Source organism: Acipenser ruthenus, chromosome 23 (genome assembly GCF_902713425.1).
Source record: "Acipenser ruthenus chromosome 23, fAciRut3.2 maternal haplotype, whole genome shotgun sequence".
Classification (NCBI taxonomy): domain Eukaryota; kingdom Metazoa; phylum Chordata; class Actinopteri; order Acipenseriformes; family Acipenseridae; genus Acipenser; species Acipenser ruthenus.
This window is the reverse complement of record NC_081211.1, coordinates 25,896,640-25,917,078: the sequence shown is the minus strand read 5'-3', so window position 1 is coordinate 25,917,078 and position 20,439 is coordinate 25,896,640. Positions and strand designations below refer to the sequence as shown.

Below are 20,439 nucleotides of genomic sequence, written 5' to 3'. Positions count from 1 at the left end.
TTGTCTTGCCTATAGGCAGCCATTTACAGTAGGCTTGTCTATAACTCAATCTTGAATGTAGCAATGCTTTGTTGGTTTGTGATTATAGTAATGATCCATTACTGCGTCTCTTTTTAATGAATGGTTGCTGTTGTTAATGACGGTTTCTATTTGGACATTAATTTTTTTCCTAACACTAAATAAAAGCCGGATAAATCTGTCAGTACATCTCATCCTGTCTTTGACATTATCCACTTTGCAATTCTAAATTCAAAAGGCATAGCAAATGCAGCTCAAGATAGTAAGTCTGTAACGCATTTTGTGATGTTAAAAGAGATCATTTATCTTCGGTTCGATAACCTATTTATGTGCGTCACTGTCTGTTGCTGCTTATTAACTAACATTTCTGGCGATGTCGTTTTTCAACCACTGGATCTGCTTCTGAAAAGACTAACGCAGCGAATTTCTGAAGTGGGATGGAAGAAAAATGACGATTCTAATTGCAGTTAAACATCCCGAGGGGTGGTCAAACACCACTTCAGTTAAGAAAAAGAAAAAAAAGAAAACACTACGGTGGCAGTACTTAGAGCAACTGCTTTTTAGAAAACAGATTCCATCATGAATTTACTGACCTCGCAATAGAAAAGGGGGTGTTTAAACAAGGAGTGGGGGTTCACAACTAAAAAGAAAAATAACTTTTCCTGTGCTCCTAAAGGATACACCACTTGAAACCTGGGGATGGGGGGTCTTTGCTTCCAATTTTCTTGACCTGAATATTACAGCCTATGTGAAACACTGTTAAATTATGCAGTGATCTTTATGTCCTATATGTCCCCCCACCTCGCTCTCCCTGTCTGCACGTGCATTATATCTGCAGCTGTTATTGCTTTTCGACCCCTTCCTTCTTCAGTATAATGTAAAGCACACCTATAGAGTACTGTATGTAGCCAAACGGAAAATGATCAAACCACTTGATGTGTGTGAAATTATACAGTGATATTGTATTTATGATATGTTACGACCAGGTGCCACAATACTATTAGTAAAATATCATCAATAAACAATGGTTTTAATCAAAATATTCCACATTCCAGTCACACATTTTTACAGTTCAAAGCTGAACCAACTTTAGTCGAGAACAAAGTCCCCTTCCTCCCCAATCTAAATAAAACCTCAGCTGTTGCTCCACAGAGCTCTGTATGCTTATTCATAATACATAGTCTTTAAGCAGAATTGTTACGTGATATCTCCTATCCTCAAGAGCCACAAACAATGTTAGACTTTTGTTCCAATGTTATACTTCTGAGTCCATTCCAGAATATTTTCCAGAAGTCCCTGTTGGAAGAGAAATGCGGACTGTCTGCAACACACAAGGACTGAAGTTACCTATCCCCTGCAGCCCAATAAAACATGCCCAATTACCTGAGAAGAGAAGCCTGGTGATCCCTCCCTGCTCCACTCACTGAACTGTGCCACTAGAGCGGGGTTACTGGAGCCGATGAGAACTGGAGCGCTGATCTCTGGGGCCTGGCACTCAGACTCAGGAGATGGGGCTCTTCTGTTGAGCCGGTTCAGGGAGCTGGTCATGGAGGGCTGCTTGAGGCTTCTCCTGCGGGTGTCGATGCGCCTGCAGCCACTCCGATAGGTGGAGGAGTTGTTCCCTGAGATACTGCGACAGCCGTTCGCTTTGCCTTGCTGAAGTATCTTCACAGCGGTGGAATTAGGCTAACAAAAAAGAGGTATGTTTAATAAGAAGATTAATGTATTCCACTACCTGGTACTTTTTCATAATGCTTAAACCAAACAACCTAGTAGATATGCTGCATCCCTGCCCTTTCGTTCACCCTGAAGCTAAACGTCACTGCTAATTGATGGAGGCAGCGTGAGCTGGTGTGGGTGAGTGAGAGAGGCAGGACGGACTGACACATTTGACTAAGACCGCCTGCCTGGATTGATACACTCTCCTAATGTGTAGGTGTGCCACCAAGGCAAAAAAGCATTAGTGTGTCTAATGTGCTGGTGCCCTGAATCATCAGAGCGGTGCATACAGAGTCAGTGATGCTTATAAAGGACAACAACAGTTTGGGACAGAGTAAAAAGCTTGGAGTTTAAATGCTTTGTTGGTTTACCTGCACATACACTATGCTAACAGCACGGTATATCATTGTTTTTTTCCAAAATGTGGGATTTACAGTAATGCTATTTATTAAATATATAAGATACGAGAAACAAATCTCTGGACACATTGCCAAGATATAATAGTGTGGCACGGTCTGCCGTTATCATAAAGCAACAGGGTGGAATAGTTAATCTCTTCCATTACCTCTGGAAGCTGGGCACAATCCCAAGCTGGTTAAAAACAGCACAAAAACCATATCTGGTCTGATGGCAGCACAAAGTCACATTGGAAATCAGTTCTGTCTTTTTGGGCCAGGCTCCTAGAGTTAATGAGCTTGATAAAACCAAGAGCATAATCTCCCTCCACCCCTTCAACCCCAAGAGCAACTATTTCATATGAAAGCCAAGCACTGAATCCAGACAATAACTGTACAGTCCAGTTTGTACGTTGACACAACAGCTGCATGGAATAATGCAAGCGCTTTATCACTGGCTAAGCTCTTCTGCCCTCTGGCTGGTCCAATTGCACATCCAACCTGTAACATGTGATTGTTTTCTCACCAACATCCACACAAATAGGACTAGATTTACTAAGATAACGTTTTAAAGCTAGAAATACATTATTCATTCAATACAGTTAGTGCCCCTGTGTAACAGGGCAGAGGCTGGGAGTGAACAGGCAACCACACACACTGCGAACACTATGTGAAAGAGCCAGAGCTCGTCTGAATTTGGGGGTCCTAGCGCTGTTAACCTCAGAATCTGCAATGGCAGTGCGTCACACAACACCTGCAGGAGTCTCAGCTGTTTTTTTTGTATTAGTGTTGTAACATGACCAGAGGATATCCAGTGTACCCATCAGCATGTGCACTGAGCAGAGCCCATTATCACAAGGCACTCCATAAAGATCTGTTTTAATTTGACAAGGTGTTGACAGAAAGAGTTAAGTGCAATAGGAACCCATGCAACAACTAAGCTTTCCAAGCTTACAAAATAGAGAGAGAGGACTGGAGAAAGCCAACTGCAATATCTACTGTATCAGTATTATATGAGAAAAAGGGCTATAAAAAGTTTAGAAATAAATTACAATACTGCTGTATTGCTAAACATAGTATGCTCAATTTTACTTCTATCGAAGAAAAACTGAAATGTATATAAACCTGTTTCTTAGACTCTCAGACTTAAGCGAGAGTTTCCTTTTAGTCATGAGGAATATCCATTTGGCCAATGTGATTAGGACTGCTAATGCATTCTGTCTCTTCTGGGCTATGCCTTGTGGGATATGGAGCGTTTCACTGACTTCAGATCCCTGGTATTGTAGGCCTGGAAGAAGCTGTGACCTCAGCCTACCTCTGAAAACAGGACAGGAAATATTCCAACTTTATCTCCCAGCTTTCCTTCGGCCCAGTTCTCATCAACACGTCTTATCAGTGTTATGATGTCGTCCTGCAAGGCAAATTTAAAACAGCATGTGACCCCTTCAGTAGTTGGAGGAAGAAGGGAGAGCTAGACTAAGTGATTCATTAAAACTGGAATCGATTTACTGGCACAAGATTACAATAATGCGCTGCAGGGTACTGTGTCTGCAGTTCAATTCATTTCCGCTTAATATACTAAATTCGAATATTGCTTTTATCAACCGGCTATCAAAAAGTCATGTCAGATGAGTTCATGTAATTTGGTTACGAGTATATTGGCAATGAAACAGCGGATGAGCTGTGTGTATGAAAATGAGCAGCAAAAAAAGCATAATAGTTAATTTCTCCATTGAAATACTATACATGACAAGATCTGGGAGAATTAGGGGCTTTAACTGACTAAGAATGGCAATACAACTATATCATTTATAATATAGAATTTGTACATTGGCAATTAGCGCCAGTGCTGTCAACTCCTCACTCTTCTGGAGCGCTTACAATAAAACAAGTAAATGGAGGTAGGTTTGGCCTATTGTCCAAATTATTTTCTGTTCAAAATAAATGTTGGAGCCCATTTCTGTGGCCAATTTACAAAAAAAAACTTGGTTTGGCTTGTTACTTCCTCAAGGTAAACATCTGCATACTGGTCTATATGGCCGTTACCTGCTAGCATCATCATTCAAACAATTCCAAGGGTATTCACAAGATAGGCCACAGGACAAAGAAAGCACTTTTTTGTTATTATTTTTTTTTAAACTAACTGTGTCCCAAGTGTAGTGATTATTAGAATCAATAGCGTCTCCAAACAAAACACATTAAAAAGAAACCTTGCTGTTACGATATACTTCATTAGAGATACGGTATTGTAAATGATGCTTTTCACAGCTGTGCACTCTTTGTTTTAACCCAGTAAGTAACCATTTATTGTATACACGGTTTTGTCATCTCAGAACGTACCTTTCGGAAGGTCAGGCAGTCTTTGTTCTCATCCTGGTCTTTCTCCTTCATCTCAAAATTATAAAGAGCTCTGCAGAGGGGAGGAGGCTGGGGAAGCTGGTTGATAACTTGAACAACGCTAGCTGGGAACAGTCCGCTCACACCCTTGATGTCTCCCTGGTACCAGCTTCCATCCACTTGCCGTCTCAGGATGATGAGATCTCCTGCTTTGAACTTCAGGTCCCCGGGGAGGGAACCTCCATAGTTATACAACGCCCTGGCACACGGCACCTGAAAGAGAGGAGAGCAACAACAAAATACAACCACTGTTTCTTACTTTTCTACTGCTTGGGGGGGGGGGGGTCTATATAAAATGGAATATAATCAGAATGATCCCTCCTTTCATAATGTTAATAGAAAGCAAGTAACCCATCATAGGGATGGCTTGTGATCCGGAACAGAGTAGTTGTTAAAACCTGACGAAAGTCATATAGTTATATGTGAATGAAAGCAGACTGCTTTCAGATTTCCAGCACTTTTGTGTTAACAACACATTTTTTAATTATCCTGATGGACCAATTTAAGGAAAGTCTGGGTGCTACATTAATATTATTACAGTGGTATTGCCAGAAGGGTCACTTTTCCTGATGGCTCAGCTAACTCAGAACTGCTCTCCTGGCTTTGCATTAATAGCGAAGCGGTTTTCTGTGAAAAAGAAGTAAACACACTTACGGCACTTGAGGGCCGACTGCAGCTACAACATTTTTTTCCCTCCTGACAGCTGACACAGAAAAGACAGTTGCTTGTCCTTGCACGATTGCTCCTGGACAATGACAACCAGTGAAACACCAGTCATCAGTGGGTGCCTGGAGAGCCTTTGGGAAGCATTTATATTTGGGTCCATGTATTTTTTCTAAAGGTCAGGTTACATACCATGTCTGTATCTGTGGGGCGTTCCACCTTTAGAAGCAGAACAGAGTGCTGTACTGCACCTGCTGCTGCCAGTCTGTGTCATCTGCAAAGCTTTATAAAAGTCTAATGAAGAAAGGGAATGTATTGCATGCTGGGACATGAAATATGTATCAAAATACAGCTGGAGAGTCAATTATTTATGGGTTGCGAATCATGGATGGTAAGAATATGTGGATAAAAACATCTAGTAACAACATTTAGTAGGATACAATAATATAAATAATGGCATATTTTCAGTGAAACAAGGTAGGATTTTATTTATTTATTTACAGCTTGTTTGCCAGACTATAGAAAATACTAAAAGATGGCGCGTAATGATTCTCAGCTGCTGGTGAGATCGGCAGCGCTCTGAGCGCTCTTAATCAGGCAGTATTCTGTTACTGTAAATAAGAGAGAGGAGAGATCCAAGTCCGTCCTCCTTCGGCCGATGGGAAGTTGCTTGTTTCACCATCACTGCGGGTCTGTTTGATGGATATTTGAGCCGACTGCTCTGCATCTGGTGCCTCTAAATAAATACCCAGGCTCCACATTCACAGCATTCTCAGTGCGTTTATGACAATGAGGAATGGACCACATACATGTATTACAGCTGTACTGGCAAAGAGGAACACTTTGATATTTTAAGAATAATTCTTTTTTTAAAATAACTGTTAATCTCAACAAATATAACAGTCCACTGTCACAATTATAATCTCACTATTTTTTAATGTAAGAATTATTTTGACAAAAATCATATATATTATAATCGTATCGTACTACAGTCTTAAATCAGCCAGTCAAACAACCTACAGCCGGGTGTCTACTGTTACATGTGATCGGCAAATGAGTGAAGCGTTTCTTGCCAAATCTATGCCGATTATGTACATCACTGCATATTCTGTGACGCTTCTTTCTGAGTCAGGGGATTGCTATACAGTATAAGCCGTGCCACACCCTGCACGCTGACAAAGACAAAAGGGTTGCAACAGGAGCAACAACATTTTTCTTTTTCTTTTTCTTTTCGAACATGTGAAGTTTAAGGTTATCTGGCTTTGATCCACACATCTGTTGACTGTGAAAGCAACTGAAAGGACTCACTGCCACATTCTCACTGCAGCATTCTCACACCTCTAAGCTCTAGCTTGTACACTCTGTACTTTGGCAATACTTCTTTAAACAACTTAGAATCGCAGTTTGTTATTGAAGAAGTCTAAGGGTCCCATTTTGAAGCATGTGCGAGTAATACAACCATCGTAATGGTGTAAAAACCATCAGGAAACAACTTAGTTACTGGAAGGTGTAGTTACAGTAAATCTGGGCAAGTTGGTTAGGGGTTGTACACCGTTATAAATTCTATTCCTCTCATTTCTTGTCTCAATCCATGCGAAGCAGATTCTGAAGGACATTCGTTAGCATTAGCCACTTGATTCAGTAGCCATTTGTCAAATGGGAGCATATCTAGCAATGAGGAGGCCAACCTTGAGTTGTCTAGGCTACGTTAATGCAGGCCACCTACCAGGTTTATTTCCACTAACCCGACCATGTTTACGTCCCTCTTTATCACAATGCTTTACTAGTAAACATTTATAGTCCTGTCACTGACAGTGTCTTTGATTTATCACAGCCAGAAGCATTCTGAATTCTTAGTTGACTGCCTACTGCTGCGTCTATGGAGAACGCATTCATTCTATGCCTGTATTATGTTTCATTCAGACAATTGCCACAGACATATAGGAACCCTTAGGCATTCTAATCTGTATGCCTATTTTGTTATCATACATCTCTGACTGGGTTTGCATATTGCTGGTCAGCCATGCAGTAAAAGTATATGATTACTGCCGTCACTGTGAGAAAAGAGGAAAACTTTTCAAATTGCATTGCTGTTAATATGCACACAATACTGCACCTGTTCACGAGATGGTGCTGGCTCTTACAAGTACAGTTTAGAGAAACAGATCTAGCCTGCATCACAAATGTCTATGGTGAAAAAGAGGCAGCTAGAGCCAGAAATCTGATCCTGAGTACTTTAACAAAGAATATACAAAGATGTAATTAAGCACAATATCCGAGTACGTACAATAGGAAACACTCACTAAGAAAAATGTGAACTGTCCAATATATAACCCAGTATTTCATATATTTAATACATGGCAGCCTCTATACAATCAGATACCACTGTACTGCTCTAAATGCACAATTTCATGAGTGGCTGGCTGTAACAATACAAATACAGCACACTCTCCAGTTGATAATGGATAGTAAATTACAGAGACAGAGATAAATGGGCACCCTTCGGCAAACACAGAAAAACCTGAGCCCATTAACTGCACATTGCATGTCTAGATAAAGCTTTACGTTTCCCATGAAAGCATGTACAATAAGCCGTTAAACAGAAATGTTTGTCACAGATTGTTCAATCGTACATCATCTTAACCAAACAACATTACAGTGACTCATTCCGAGGTGCATGAGAGGGATTCGTCAGTGTACTGGAGCAAAACAATTAGGGATAAATACATACAATTAACTGGAAATAAAGGATTGGAATGTTTTTGAATTCCTTTCAGAAAATATGTCCTCGCTCTCACTCACACCTATTTAACAAGAAATTGGACCCCATCTGAGTTGATCTACAGCAGGCTTCCTATAGGAAAGTACATATGGGTCAGATGGGCTCCTATTCCCTGGGAATAGGGAGAGGAAGCCAGGTGTGTTGTGCCCACCGTTTTTCACCTGAATCGAAGTGAAAGGCAAAATGATCACCAGAAAAAAAAGACCTTGGAGAATGCTATTATGCTATTGAACATATATTTTTAAAAGCCTGTTATTACAGGTGAAAAGTTATTTTCACATGTGAACCAACATGTTGCCAAAACCACTGTAACCAAGACTGAAGTTCTAATTTGGCCTATTTGGATTAGATTCAAATTGGTTGGTACAGGTAGCTGCCTATTTTATTGTTTATTGCAGTTTGACTTCACTTCCTAAAAGTTTGAAGCATAAGGATGCTTAAACGTTTCTGTAATATTCCTCCTAACCCTTCTCCATTTAAAGGGGTAATTCCTTGTTTCCCTTCTGCCCCCCCCCCCCTCTCTCTCTCTCTCTGCCAACAAAGCTAAATCTTATTTATTGATATTGCCCATTTAACATGTAAATCCTAAAATCTTGGAAGGCCTTAGCAGCCCTTGGCCTGCAGCCCTGGACCCTGTTCCTATCCCACTCTAACAGGGCAGGCTTGTCAGGGCAGCTACTGAAATAAATCAGGAGGTGCATACTGATTTTCTCAACATGCCAAAACAAATGAATTTGAAACATAAACAAGATGTGCCTTCTGTCTGTCTCTGTGGAATGTGCTGCTGCACTTGGAATTGTAGCTACTGTAGATAACAGCGTCCCTCTCTGTTGAGCTGTCCACAAACACGACACAAGGCTCTGTTCCTCCCAGCCGAACACACCTAATCAAGCAAACTCGCATGCATTTATACTAGAGCTGGCTTGGTAAATGATTAATTGAACGTACCCAATCATAGTCAGCTTGTCACACATTCTCGTCAGGAGATTTGGACAGGCAGGGAATGAACCGTGTATCTGCCAAATCCTGTGCAGCCTGGTTCCACCCAGTCACACCCACATTCTGCTTTCAGAATACTGGGGAGCTACTCAGTTTACCAGGTTTAGGGTTCATGTTCAGACTAAAAACACAGCATCCAGAAAGGGGCTATGTTTTATGTCTGGTATAGTTCCAGATGTTCTTCCTTATGCATCTCTATCACTGCGTGAACCCTCACGGAGATATGAGGCGGTTCATTTTCACTACCTGGTGATTTGTCATTGTACAACCTCAAACCAAGATCTGTAGAAAACAAGGTTCCACATACAAACTGAGATGCTTTCTTCTACAGTTAAGATGTTTTTACGTTTTACCTGAAAATAAAGGAATGTAAAAGGCTAGTGGTTTCTACATTTAACATTTTGGCAAACACATGTTTTCTTTTGTGTTTGCAAGATAGGCAGTACCTTCATTTAATGTAATACTAGATTTAGTGCATATTCCATGAGAACTATTCGAAATACAGTCCATATCAACTTATTATATAAATAAAGCCTATACATATACGTTGTGCAAAATAAACTGGTACATATAGTTCAATTGCAGCAATTTCAAACCAGTATATAAATCTTGTGCTTGAAAAAATGGGCTTTGTTACTGAAATATATTGTGTTTCATAGATTTATATGCTAACATGCTTATTGTGAAATTCTACAGAACATTCAACGTCATCTGTTTTCAACAGAAGTCGCACTTCAGGGATCAATTATGTTCTGAAGTTCAATAAAGGTCTTTTACCCTTTAAGAACAAAGCTAGTACGACCATCATCAGAATTATATCTATTTAAAAAAATTACAAATCTGTTATTCAGGGAAGAGAACTGAGAGCAGAAGCTTTTTATGAAGGATCAACACAAGTTTTCAGTTTTATGATCGATGCTGATAATATTAAAACAATCAGGGTTATATTGAGAAATATATGCAAAACACAGGATAACACAGAGGTAAACTAATGTGGTTCACATCAAGCAGGGTGTTTGTTAAGCTTCTTTAAGATTTAAAGGTTCAACAGCTTTTTAATGCATTACACTACAATATGTAATTACCAAAGTCCAATCTCAAACGTAGACAGTAATACTATAGGTAACAAATCCTCTGCACTTTAGAATCTGGCTGAATTTTAAAATACATGTCTGTAGGTTTAATTCCAAATAAATGCACGTCTCTCTCGGCGAATAAAAATGTAGCATTGTAAACAACAATACACCACAGCCACTGTCTAAAGCTCCTTTCACACTGGCATGCTCTACCCGGGTCGGACCCGGTGTCACGCGGCTCGGCTACGTGATTTCACACTGCTTTTGAAGAAGCGGGGTCCACCTGGGAGACAGAAGCAAGAACACAATGCGTGTAGCAATGCCCTGGAAGCACTTTGTTACGGATGCTTCCATCCAAGCTTCTCTGGATTGAACCGTCGGCACAAACGTTCATTAAAGAAAATGTTTCTTCATCCCTGCTGCAGTCTGGCTCATGGTGCGTCTCTAATCAACAAAAATATGGCTAAACAGAATACACAGAAATGTTCCTTGCGGAAGTGAAACCTTCACGCAGGTGTGGCTGTTTGTTACTGCGTCGGCTCACGAACGGCCGTCATGCATTTTGTCTCGCTCAACCCGGGTCCAAGTGCGTCGACCCACATTCTGAGGTGGGTCGCTGCGACCCAGGTCAACCCGGGTACCACCCAGGAATGGTTTCATACTACGCAGGATTGTGACCCGGGTATCCAGGACCCAGGTAGGAGTGCCAGTGTGAACGGGGCTTAAGTGTTCACAGGTATAACTTTATATTATATACTATTGTAAGATAATACATGCAAAGGGAATTTAATTTGCCAGCATTTTATCAAATCTTTACTGTCATAGTCAAAACCTAATAAAATGTTTCTTTTCAACAGCATTACAAATCACAAATGTGACCTAAGCTCTGCACAATAGGCGATTGCCAAACATCAACAATGTCAGACTTGCCCAGGCTGCCAGTGCCAGCAAATCATTCAGCAAACCTTAACAAATGACTTGACTCATGTGACAAAGACAGTAATATTGCAAGATGTTTGAGGGAAGACTGTGGGATCTGGACCGTTCTCAAATAATTTAAATCCCTTAGACAACTAAATGGCTCCTTTCTTCAGAAACAGCAAAACAATTTCTCACATGAATGAACCCCAGTGTTCTGCTGCATATCAGATTAAGTGAATTCAGATTTTATATAAAAAAAAGGCTACAAGAAAGAGGTGGTTTGCTTATGCATTCATATAGAAAAGAAAAGTACTTAGCAGAAAGAGATAAGTGCAAGAGTGCTACTCTAGTGACATGAGAGGTTATTTGGGTTAATAGAAATGGTTATATAAAAATAATAACTCTTTATAAGCAAATGATTATTATATTATATAAATAATGTGTTTTGTATAATTTCCTTTTTAAGCTAATGACTGCAATGCACCTTTGTATACACATGCACACTGTATATTACCATACTAAAAAGCAATATTATTGCTCCGCAGATACACATCTGCTGTTATACTGTACTTAGGTCGTGTTTTGTCTTCACCATGACTGCTACAAAAAAAGCCATTTAGTCAACTTGAACTGCTGTACCTTGCAACATATCTTCAATGGCAACCTTTTTAGAGACAGCCAGGATCATTCTTTATTCTAGGCCTCTATTCTACTGTTCTTTCTTTCTACTGATAAAGTTTGTGAATTATGTTGTATGACAGTCACTGTTGTATTTTCAATACAAAAAAAAATGAATACTATGTGCAGACCTTAGGTTACACATATGATAAAAGTGAACTTGAAGAATCACCATTGATTTAAGATTGTGGGGTGTCGCCACTACCCATTAATCCCAGTCCGAATACTAGAATGTTCCTGGGGCTTCCGTTTGTGACATCTTTTATCAAGTTAATTGTTACAAAAAAAAATGCTGCTGAAAATTACTCTTTTGCTTATGAACAATACCATAAAATGTCAACTCAGAGAATGGGACTGTGATTCATGTGTCTCACACCCATTTAAAAACACACCCAATATGCAGGTCCCTCCTTAAAGATCCTAGTGTTCCATAACTAAAATTATTATTTGTTTATTTAGCAGATGCCTTTATCCAAGGCGACTTACAGAGACTGGGGTGTGTGAACTATGCATCAGCTGCAGAGTCACTTACAACTACGTCTCACCCGAAAGACGGAGCACAAGGAGGTTAAGTGACTTGCTCAGGGTCACACAATGAGTCAGTGGCTGAATTGGGATTTGAACCGGGGACCTCCTGGTTACAAGCCCTTTTCTTTAACCACTGGACTACACAGTCTCCTAAAATAAACAATGACACACACACGATATAAAAATATTAGCCAAGAAGTGAGGGGACAATGGCCTGCATTAGCAAACAGCATCAAGTTAAATCCCAACTACAATAACAGTTCTACACAAAAAAAATAAATAAATACAGTGCCAAGCGTTTATTATTTTATGCAAGGCGAAGCTGGACCCAAGTAAATACCATTCTTTTATGTCCTTGCCCTTATTTTGTGAGGGTGAATTTAAAACAAATGTCAGAGGTTAACACCACTGCTGTTCATCCCACTGAAAGCTACAGCCCATGACATTCCAAAACACCAACGCAGTGGGCAGACCTGGTAGAACACTGCTGGCAGAACAGACATCACCTCCTCGTTGCCATCACTTACCAGGAATCAGAAATCCCCTGTGTCTGTCAACTGATCTCTTTAAAACCTCTTGCAAACTACCACTTACCTGTTCAACTGTAAACCATTAAACCCGAGTTAAACTGCAGAAAATACAGCCTCTCCAGTCCAATTCGGCCCTTGACCAGGTCCTAAAGCACTTACCAGGAAAGGAACAGCACTCCAGAGCTGGACTTGCCTACCCCTGGTCTAAATGGTTGGAAGTTAAGGGATTAATGATACTATGAAAATAATCCACCAGGTTACACAACTGCCACTGTATAATATTCAAATATAAGGGAAAAACAGTTTTGTCTTATTAAATACGAACACATACTGTAGTACACGTTTTCCTGGGCATTGAAATTCTGGTATAGCTCCACGTGTATGTGAGTGGACATTAAACATGTGAAGAACCTTCTTTAGAGTGTGTTCTCTGTATGTGGAGGTGGACCATCTTTCTGTATCACTCATACCATGGAATGCCCCAGTTTGTTCAAGGTTGTTTCTGCTTACCCCGTCCAGTGAGCTCATGGTGTTCTGCAGATGTCTGTGCTGCAGTGCTTGTGAATTCCTTGGGTCCCCAGGTCTTTTTCTGGAGGGGTCCTGCGACAAGAAGACCTTGGGTCTCCGAACAGTGTTTGATTTCGACATCCCACCAGGGCCTTGTCTTATACCATCCAGAAGCCGAACCAGGAGCAGATTGGCAGGCAGCTCCTCGATTTCACATGTGACTGGGGTCCTGCACTCAGGGCACCGCAGCTCTGCCTTGCCATAGACCATCTTCTGAAGACAGGGCAAGCAGAAGGTGTGTTGGCATGGCAACACTTTGGCCGACACACCAAGTCTTTCCAAGCACACAGGGCACTCCAGCAGGTCCACAAAAGCTAAATCCTCCATCTCAAGATCACAGAGGTTATGGTGGAGACATCACCCTTAAATTAAAAAATAAACACATCAATAAAAGGACAGAGAACGTTACGTTATGTTGCTCCGTGGCACAAGCTAGGGTTAATGATACTGCTCCTCTCTTAATTTATAGTCCATACAATTTATAGCCCACGCTGGCATTTCACTGTAACATTTACTTCCCCCAAGATACTCTAATCTTGTTACAGTGTGGATATGTAGGGTATGTAGACAAAACATTCCTGCTTTCATGTCTCATATTAAAAAAGAAAAGTTTTATTTTTATCATTACAGATTGAAAACAACCACCAGTCACTTTAAAGAGTACTGCAATCCTGACTAATGCCAGATGAATGAACTTCTGCACCTATCAAGTAATCTCAGGATTTTCACACCTAGACGCCTCAGAAAACTGTTTGCACCTACCCTTCTTGATGTACAGTAGATTCACACATTTCAAAGACTACAGGCACATTCTTTCCCACAGGAATACTGGCATTGTTTAATATCCATAAAGGATATTATTCATTATTTAACACTATGAAGCAATGTATACAGTTATCATTATTTTTTTTGTAATAATAAATTGATCCATACAATATAGATTGATACATTAAAAATGTATATTTATACAAATAGTGTCCATGTATGAAAAGTGCTTTTTATTCTTCCATATATTGCATCTATTCCACTATCAAATGACTGCTGCAGTACGGACATAATCTATTTTTTTAATTTAATGTCACATTATGTAATATTGTACCTGCAATTAAATATATCGTATAAACTGATGTGACTTGGATTGCTAAAAAGTTTACCCTATTATTTTCCTTGGTCTTCTTTCGAAACTAAAATGCACGGTCTCATCCCAGATCTTGAACAATAGTACAGTACGACTAATTGCACGGCGGGGTATGATTCTGAAGGCAACGTGTTTTTCATAATACCTGCCAGAAATACCGTGAAAACCAATTCTCAGCTGTTTACACATGAATAATAAGCGGGGACACTCCGTCAATTAATAACTTTATATAAAGTGTTGCTACTAAAAACTCAATCTGGTAGTATCTCGTACTATTTACTTAGGAAGTGTTGAGAAGAGACACAACCGAAGCACCGAAACCAGCTCCGCCAGAAAACAAGCGTTATACTAAATTAATACAATATGTGTGTAGAGAGAGAGAGAGAGAACTAACCTTGCGTTTTGTCGTTGTATGGTAGGGTAGCCTTTTGAAGCACAGCCACGGACATAGACTACTGTAAAATGCTTTCACTCCAAACAACTTTAAAACTATACACTTGCTTACTCACTGACTCACTGACACAGATCACATAGATCACATTACCACGCCAGTAACCCTTTCGCAGCTGCGTTTGCTCAAACTGACAGAAACTTACGAACATTTTTCATTTTTTGTAGGAACATATATATGCGTATGTTTAAATAAGAATATGATCTTGAAATATGCAGTGCCATAAAGGTACATTTTTGAATTGACAAATGCGATCATATATTTCTGTAAGAGCGAAATGCACAGTAACACGACCTGCAAATCAGAAAATCAAACATCTTCTTGCATTCCTGTGTTCTCCTTGTTGACAACACTAAAATCATCTTAATGAAACTCAAAATAAATAAAAAAATTCTAGTACCGATTCAATGAATACTGTCGCTCTTCTCATATTGATGTGTCCCATGTATTTATTTATTTATTTATTTTATTTTTTTGTATTGCATGTTTTATTACCACGATGGCCACTATAGAGACTATTGCGTGCACGGACAGTATCCAAATAATAAAACAAAAAAAAGTCCGCATGGCCTAATGTTGTAAAGTACTGTGCCCAGGTATTAGACTCCCATAGAGGTATGGGAGACATTCATTTTTTTGTTACCCTTTCATGCATGAAATATTCAAAATAACTGGAAACATGAGTTTTGGACACATAATAAATATATTTTTCATTGAAAATGTTTTTTTTCGACCCCATTGCTTTATATGGGGAAAAATATTTGAGTGTGCATGTGCGTGTTCCATATGTCCTCATATAAATACTAGAATATTGTTTTGTATCTGTCCCATATAAGGTCGCCATACATGAAATGGTTAAAACATGTTCAATAACAAAAAGGGGGCTAACTAAAACATTTTTAATATCCCACTTTTTCTTCATTCTGTCTGTTGCTCCTTTTAATATAATCACCTACACTCAAATTGTAATATAGCTCTGCCTAGTAAATAGATGGTGCTATTTATATATTATACAGCACATGTGCAACTTTTCTGCTTATCAAAAATGTTACCAGAAACTGCATTGCCAACATGGTTACAGATCCTGCTGTGGCTGTATAAGTATTTAATGCAATAGTATCAGTTTAGCTGTTACCTCGTTACACCTGATCCAAACACTGAATTATTAAAACAGTGAAAGACCACACGGCCGTTTCCTAAAAGACAGCAGAATTTCATACAGGACCGCAGTGTCGAACACTCGCTTTATTATGGAGGAACTTCAAAGGAAACTTAGTCAGAGATATGAAGACAAGCCAAAGAAAGTAAGATTCAAAATATCTTCTTCTTACAGTGGCAGAGTTTTGAAACAAGTCTATGAAGATGGGCAGGAGTTGGAGAGTCCAGAGGTGGCATATCCACACAGTTTTATACATGGGAGATTTCCCAAGCATATGGAGGGTGAACTGATGTGTAATTTTGCAGAGCTACAGGATCAAGGATTTTATTCACCAACCACCTTAACAGCCCAGAGAATCAATGTTTTCAGAGATGGGAATAAGTACCATCTTGCTGGAGGATCATCTCTATTCAATGACTTCACCCCAGCGGATTCTAAAGTGAGCTCAACTTCATTTGGTTTTACATTACTTTTGGCAATGTGTAGTCTCATAGATGTCTAATATGTGTGTGTATATAATGCATCTTTAGCACTGTTTTTAACAACTTGGGTTTAATTGTATATTAGAAAATACATATTTAAAAACACAAGAACATGCATACATTTAGTGTTTGATTTTCAAGCTAGATTTTAAAATAAAAAAAATTCCATTGTTCAGATCTATTTGTTTCTAGAATTGATGCTTCAAAGGTTTATCTGTATCCATGTATTAATCATTAAGCACAGCAGGGTTGTTTTTACAAATAGCTTTTCTTATTATCAATTACTATGGCTTCGGATTTGGAAAATGCCTTGCAGTTGGATATTTGTTTCCACTCAGTTTTGTTTAAGTTGCCACTATCCAGCACATGATCGGGTGCACATTTCACAAATCTGTGCCGTTCTCGAATGATTTCCTACATAAGGTACAATTTATGACATATTTAACACCCATCGTTCTCTTAGACGCATACAGAGTTTGTAACCTTTTTTATGTCCGTTTTTACAGTCTGATATTCATAAGACTTTTTTTTTTTTTTTTTTAGTTTTTAGTTTAACGAATATCAAACTTTGTTTAATTTGTTGAAACAGACTCGTTCTCATTTGTTGAATAACTCATAAGTCACGGCCTTGTGAACAGGATCCTTTGTTCATCTTAGGGAGCGTCATCTGAATACATTTCTTATTTAGATCTCATTAGTTGGTGGTGTTCAGGACTAGGTACAATGCACCTGTCCGTTCTCTCCTTGCTCATTCATCCCCTTGTTCAGTTGTTCCTCCTAATTACAAAAGCATACTGGTACAAAAGTAAGATGAGACCCCTCTAGTGGCTGATCAGGTTCACTGCAGGAATAACCCTAAAGTGGATATGCTATGCAACCAGCTGGATGTCCTTAGTGGATAGCAGAAACTCATCTGAGTTAATGAAAGAGGACATGTTCAGATTTCTGTGCTGTCGATTTGTCCCATAGAGTCAATGCCCTAAGACAGGTTGCCACGGCAGATTCCAGGAATTCCAGTGTATTGGCAACCTGACGTACAACTTGAAAAATCCCTCAATGTCATGATTGTCAAGAATGATTCCTGTAATAACCTGTTTATACTGGAAAGCCACAATTTGTATCATGTTTTTTATAAACGTTCCTAATTCTTTGAATGCCCTGCATGTCTTCTAGCCTTCCCCTGTTTTGGACTTTGGCAAGATAATCATCTATACCAGCAATCTGAGAATAATCAGAACTTCTCAGGGGAAGAAGGAATTAGCAAACAGGTTTATTCACAACCGGGATGGAAGTGATGGTTACTCCATAACACCTGCAGGGGAGAACGGAGCGCAGAACCCCACCCAGCAGGAGCCTGCAGAGGATCAGAACGCGAAACCTGCAAACGCTCTGGTAAGATCTGTCAGTCTAACCCTGAGATACCAACCACCCCTGGAGAAAGGAATAAGGGGGACTCGGTTATTATGGAGCTGTTAAACACTTAAAAACAATAAATGTTATTTTTAAGCATGAGAATGAACTCCAAACCCTCCTTTTACAGCCAAGAAAGGTTTCTTGTCTACTCATTTTTTTTATTTTTTTCAAGAACATGTATATATAGTTATATTTGGAACAGTGTCATGCCATCTCGCCTGCTTGTGGATTGCTCGCTAACCCTGTCCTGTTTTGTTCAGGAGGGGGTCTCAGAGTCTGGCTGTCTGCAGTGTGGAGGATCTGGCTGTGCCCCCTGCTCGCTGTGCCATGGAAGCAAACTGTCGATGCTAGCCAACCGCTTCAAGGAGTCAATTAGGGCTTTACGCTGTCCTGCCTGCAATGCAAATGGCTTGCAGCCCTGCCAGGCCTGTACACACAGCAACAGCAACAGCATCTGACTCAGACCATACATTCCACTGGGAAATGCTTTGCTAATATCTGAAAACCAAACAAAATCCTCTGGTTAGGAGTGTCCCGTGGAGAAAAGGTATCAAATGAATAAAGATCATGGCAAATAAAAGACGAAGCTAGCTGTCTGCTTGCTGTCAGTTTAATAGAATGTCTGTCTTGAGTAATGAGGCATGTCTTGCCATGCATGACACACAACCCACTGAAGGCTAAAGACTTAAGAACCAATAAAAATAACATGTTTTTCAGTGCTTCAAATACGGGGTCTTACACAGTAGCAACGTCTGTTGTCATTTCCAATTGCAAGGAGACTCAGAGCCCAGCTGGTTTTCAACTGGTCATGCTGGTTCAAGAAAAAAAAAACAACCTTCACTACAACATCCAGTGACTATTGTGTACACTTTTAATTGAAACAAATTGCACCAAATCTTTGGCAGTTATTTTATTATTATTTACTAGCTGGGTATTCAGCAACCACTAAATGAATGCCAATTTCCAACAAGGTAAATTTGCACAGTAAATTCACAGTTTCCCCATGGTTATTATACTCAGGCTTGGGCAAAATACTTAAGGTAAATGTATTTTCAATACAAAATACAAAATAAATAGAAAACTGTATCCAAATACAAACTATTTTGGAAACACAGTATTTTGTTTCAATACAAAATACAATTGTATACAATTTGAAATGACAAAATACATACAACAAAACAAACCAAGATTTTCATAGATCATTGAGAACAATCTATTTTGACAATAAAAGAACAGAAGCAGTTAACAGGTTTCAAGCTACATTAAGCAAACATGCAGTGGGTCCTTATTTCCACCAGGGGGCCCAATACCTAACAGAGCGTAGGTCAGCTCGGACCCGGTTACTAACACTGGACAATACATTTTAATAGATATCAGATAATAGTCTGCTTTTATCAGATACAAACCATACCGGAACAGACCAAGTACACATTTGTGTATACAAAACACTGTTTACAAAACTCTATGCTGCTGCGTTCTCACAGTGAAAATGTTGCTTGCATTTGACATCCTGCAGTGAAATTCGTTCAGATGGCACAGCAGCAATGTCAAACAATGTATTTTTGAGTATTGTGAAACTACAAAATACTCAGGCAAGTGTATTTTCAATACAAAATACTTAGACCTTAGCATTTGCATTACAAATGACAAAAATACAAATGTAATGAAAATACATACGTCAATGACATGTAGTTTCAATACTGCCCATCCCTGGTTATACTATGCGTTTGTCATGGATTGCCATGTTTTTCAATATTTTGTTTTAATACTGTATGCTCACCATACATCTCTGGGACTTATAATGCCCAACATTCTTTATTAAAATTAGATTTTTACTATGATGAGCTTTTATAAATAAAAGCTTCCAGCGTGCTGGCATTTTCATCAAAGAAAGACCATTTCCAATGGTATGCAATTTGGGCCCAATTCAATTAAACTCTTAGCTGGAGAAAAAAAACCAAAATAAACTTTAAAGCAAATGTGGAGCACATTTTATTTTGATCTGACTAACACTGATGATGAATAAAAAAATGCATTAATTGGTTTGTATTTTATACTCAAATACCAGTAATTCTGCAATAATACAAGACAAAGAAAAAAAATGCATTAAACAATGACCTACCGTGAATCAATTAACTAACTGGATTGTAGCCATGTTAGGCGTGGGCCCTTCGCTGTAGGTTTTATTTCACTTTACTGCTCCTGAGAGCTTCTTTTCATTTACTGAAAAGTCATTTTCTGTTCCTCTCACAAGCCTTGACAAACAGAAGAGGTTTGTTGCCTCCTGGCATATTTCAGTGCATATAATTGAAATGTAAACAAATGTAATCATCTGAGAATTGGTCTAATAAAAAGGGTGCCTTATACAGTAGCGATGTTTAATTGTACGTGTGCAGTAATGAATTATATGCAGACTTAATTGCTGCTGGTGTTGAAACCCAGTTGGAGGGCCACGAAAGGATTGCTTCGCATTTTCTTTAATAATGGGCTTTTCATGACACTAATCTATAAAGTCACTGCGTT

General features: G+C 39.3%; 2 protein-coding genes across 5 annotated transcripts in view; one reads left to right on the top strand and one right to left on the bottom strand.

The window, feature by feature from the left end:
* Positions 1-20,439, bottom strand: part of LOC117412927 (E3 ubiquitin-protein ligase SH3RF2-like) — a 30,377-nt gene that overhangs the window by 9,440 nt on the left and 498 nt on the right. For 2 of the 4 annotated variants that reach the window (XM_058996980.1, XM_058996983.1), the window contains exons 2-5: positions 13,217-13,635; positions 4,473-4,742; positions 3,448-3,543; positions 1,402-1,704 (exon numbers count right to left, since the gene is read on the bottom strand). In XM_058996980.1, the coding sequence (XP_058852963.1) occupies positions 1,402-1,704; positions 3,448-3,543; positions 4,473-4,742; positions 13,217-13,600 (1,053 nt within the window). In that variant the 5' untranslated portion in view covers positions 13,601-13,635. Of the gene's footprint in view, positions 1-1,401; positions 1,705-3,447; positions 3,544-4,472; positions 4,743-13,216; positions 13,636-14,805; positions 14,940-20,038; positions 20,399-20,439 lie in introns of those variants that run through there. The other 2 variants (XM_058996982.1, XM_058996981.1) reach the window with 2 other exon arrangements.
* On the top strand, positions 16,090-19,832 carry LOC117968544 (glutaredoxin domain-containing cysteine-rich protein 2-like). Its single transcript, XM_034916231.2, has 3 exons — positions 16,090-16,460; positions 17,677-17,895; positions 18,177-19,832. The coding sequence occupies exons 1-3, from the start codon at positions 16,113-16,115 to the stop codon at positions 18,372-18,374; spliced, it is 765 nt and encodes a 254-aa protein (XP_034772122.2). The 5' UTR covers positions 16,090-16,112; the 3' UTR covers positions 18,375-19,832.

What these genes read in the sequence shown, in the direction of transcription:
- LOC117968544 (XM_034916231.2), top strand. Translation starts at nt 16,113, where the DNA reads ATGGAGGAACTTCAAAGGAAACTTAGTCAGAGATATGAAGACAAGCCA. An exon ending in TCACCCCAGCGGATTCTAAA is followed by an intron (nt 16,461 to 17,676) that starts GTGAGCTCAACT and finishes CATGTCTTCTAG; the next exon opens with CCTTCCCCTGTTTTGGACTT. An exon ending in CGAAACCTGCAAACGCTCTG is followed by an intron (nt 17,896 to 18,176) that starts GTAAGATCTGTC and finishes TGTTTTGTTCAG; the next exon opens with GAGGGGGTCTCAGAGTCTGG.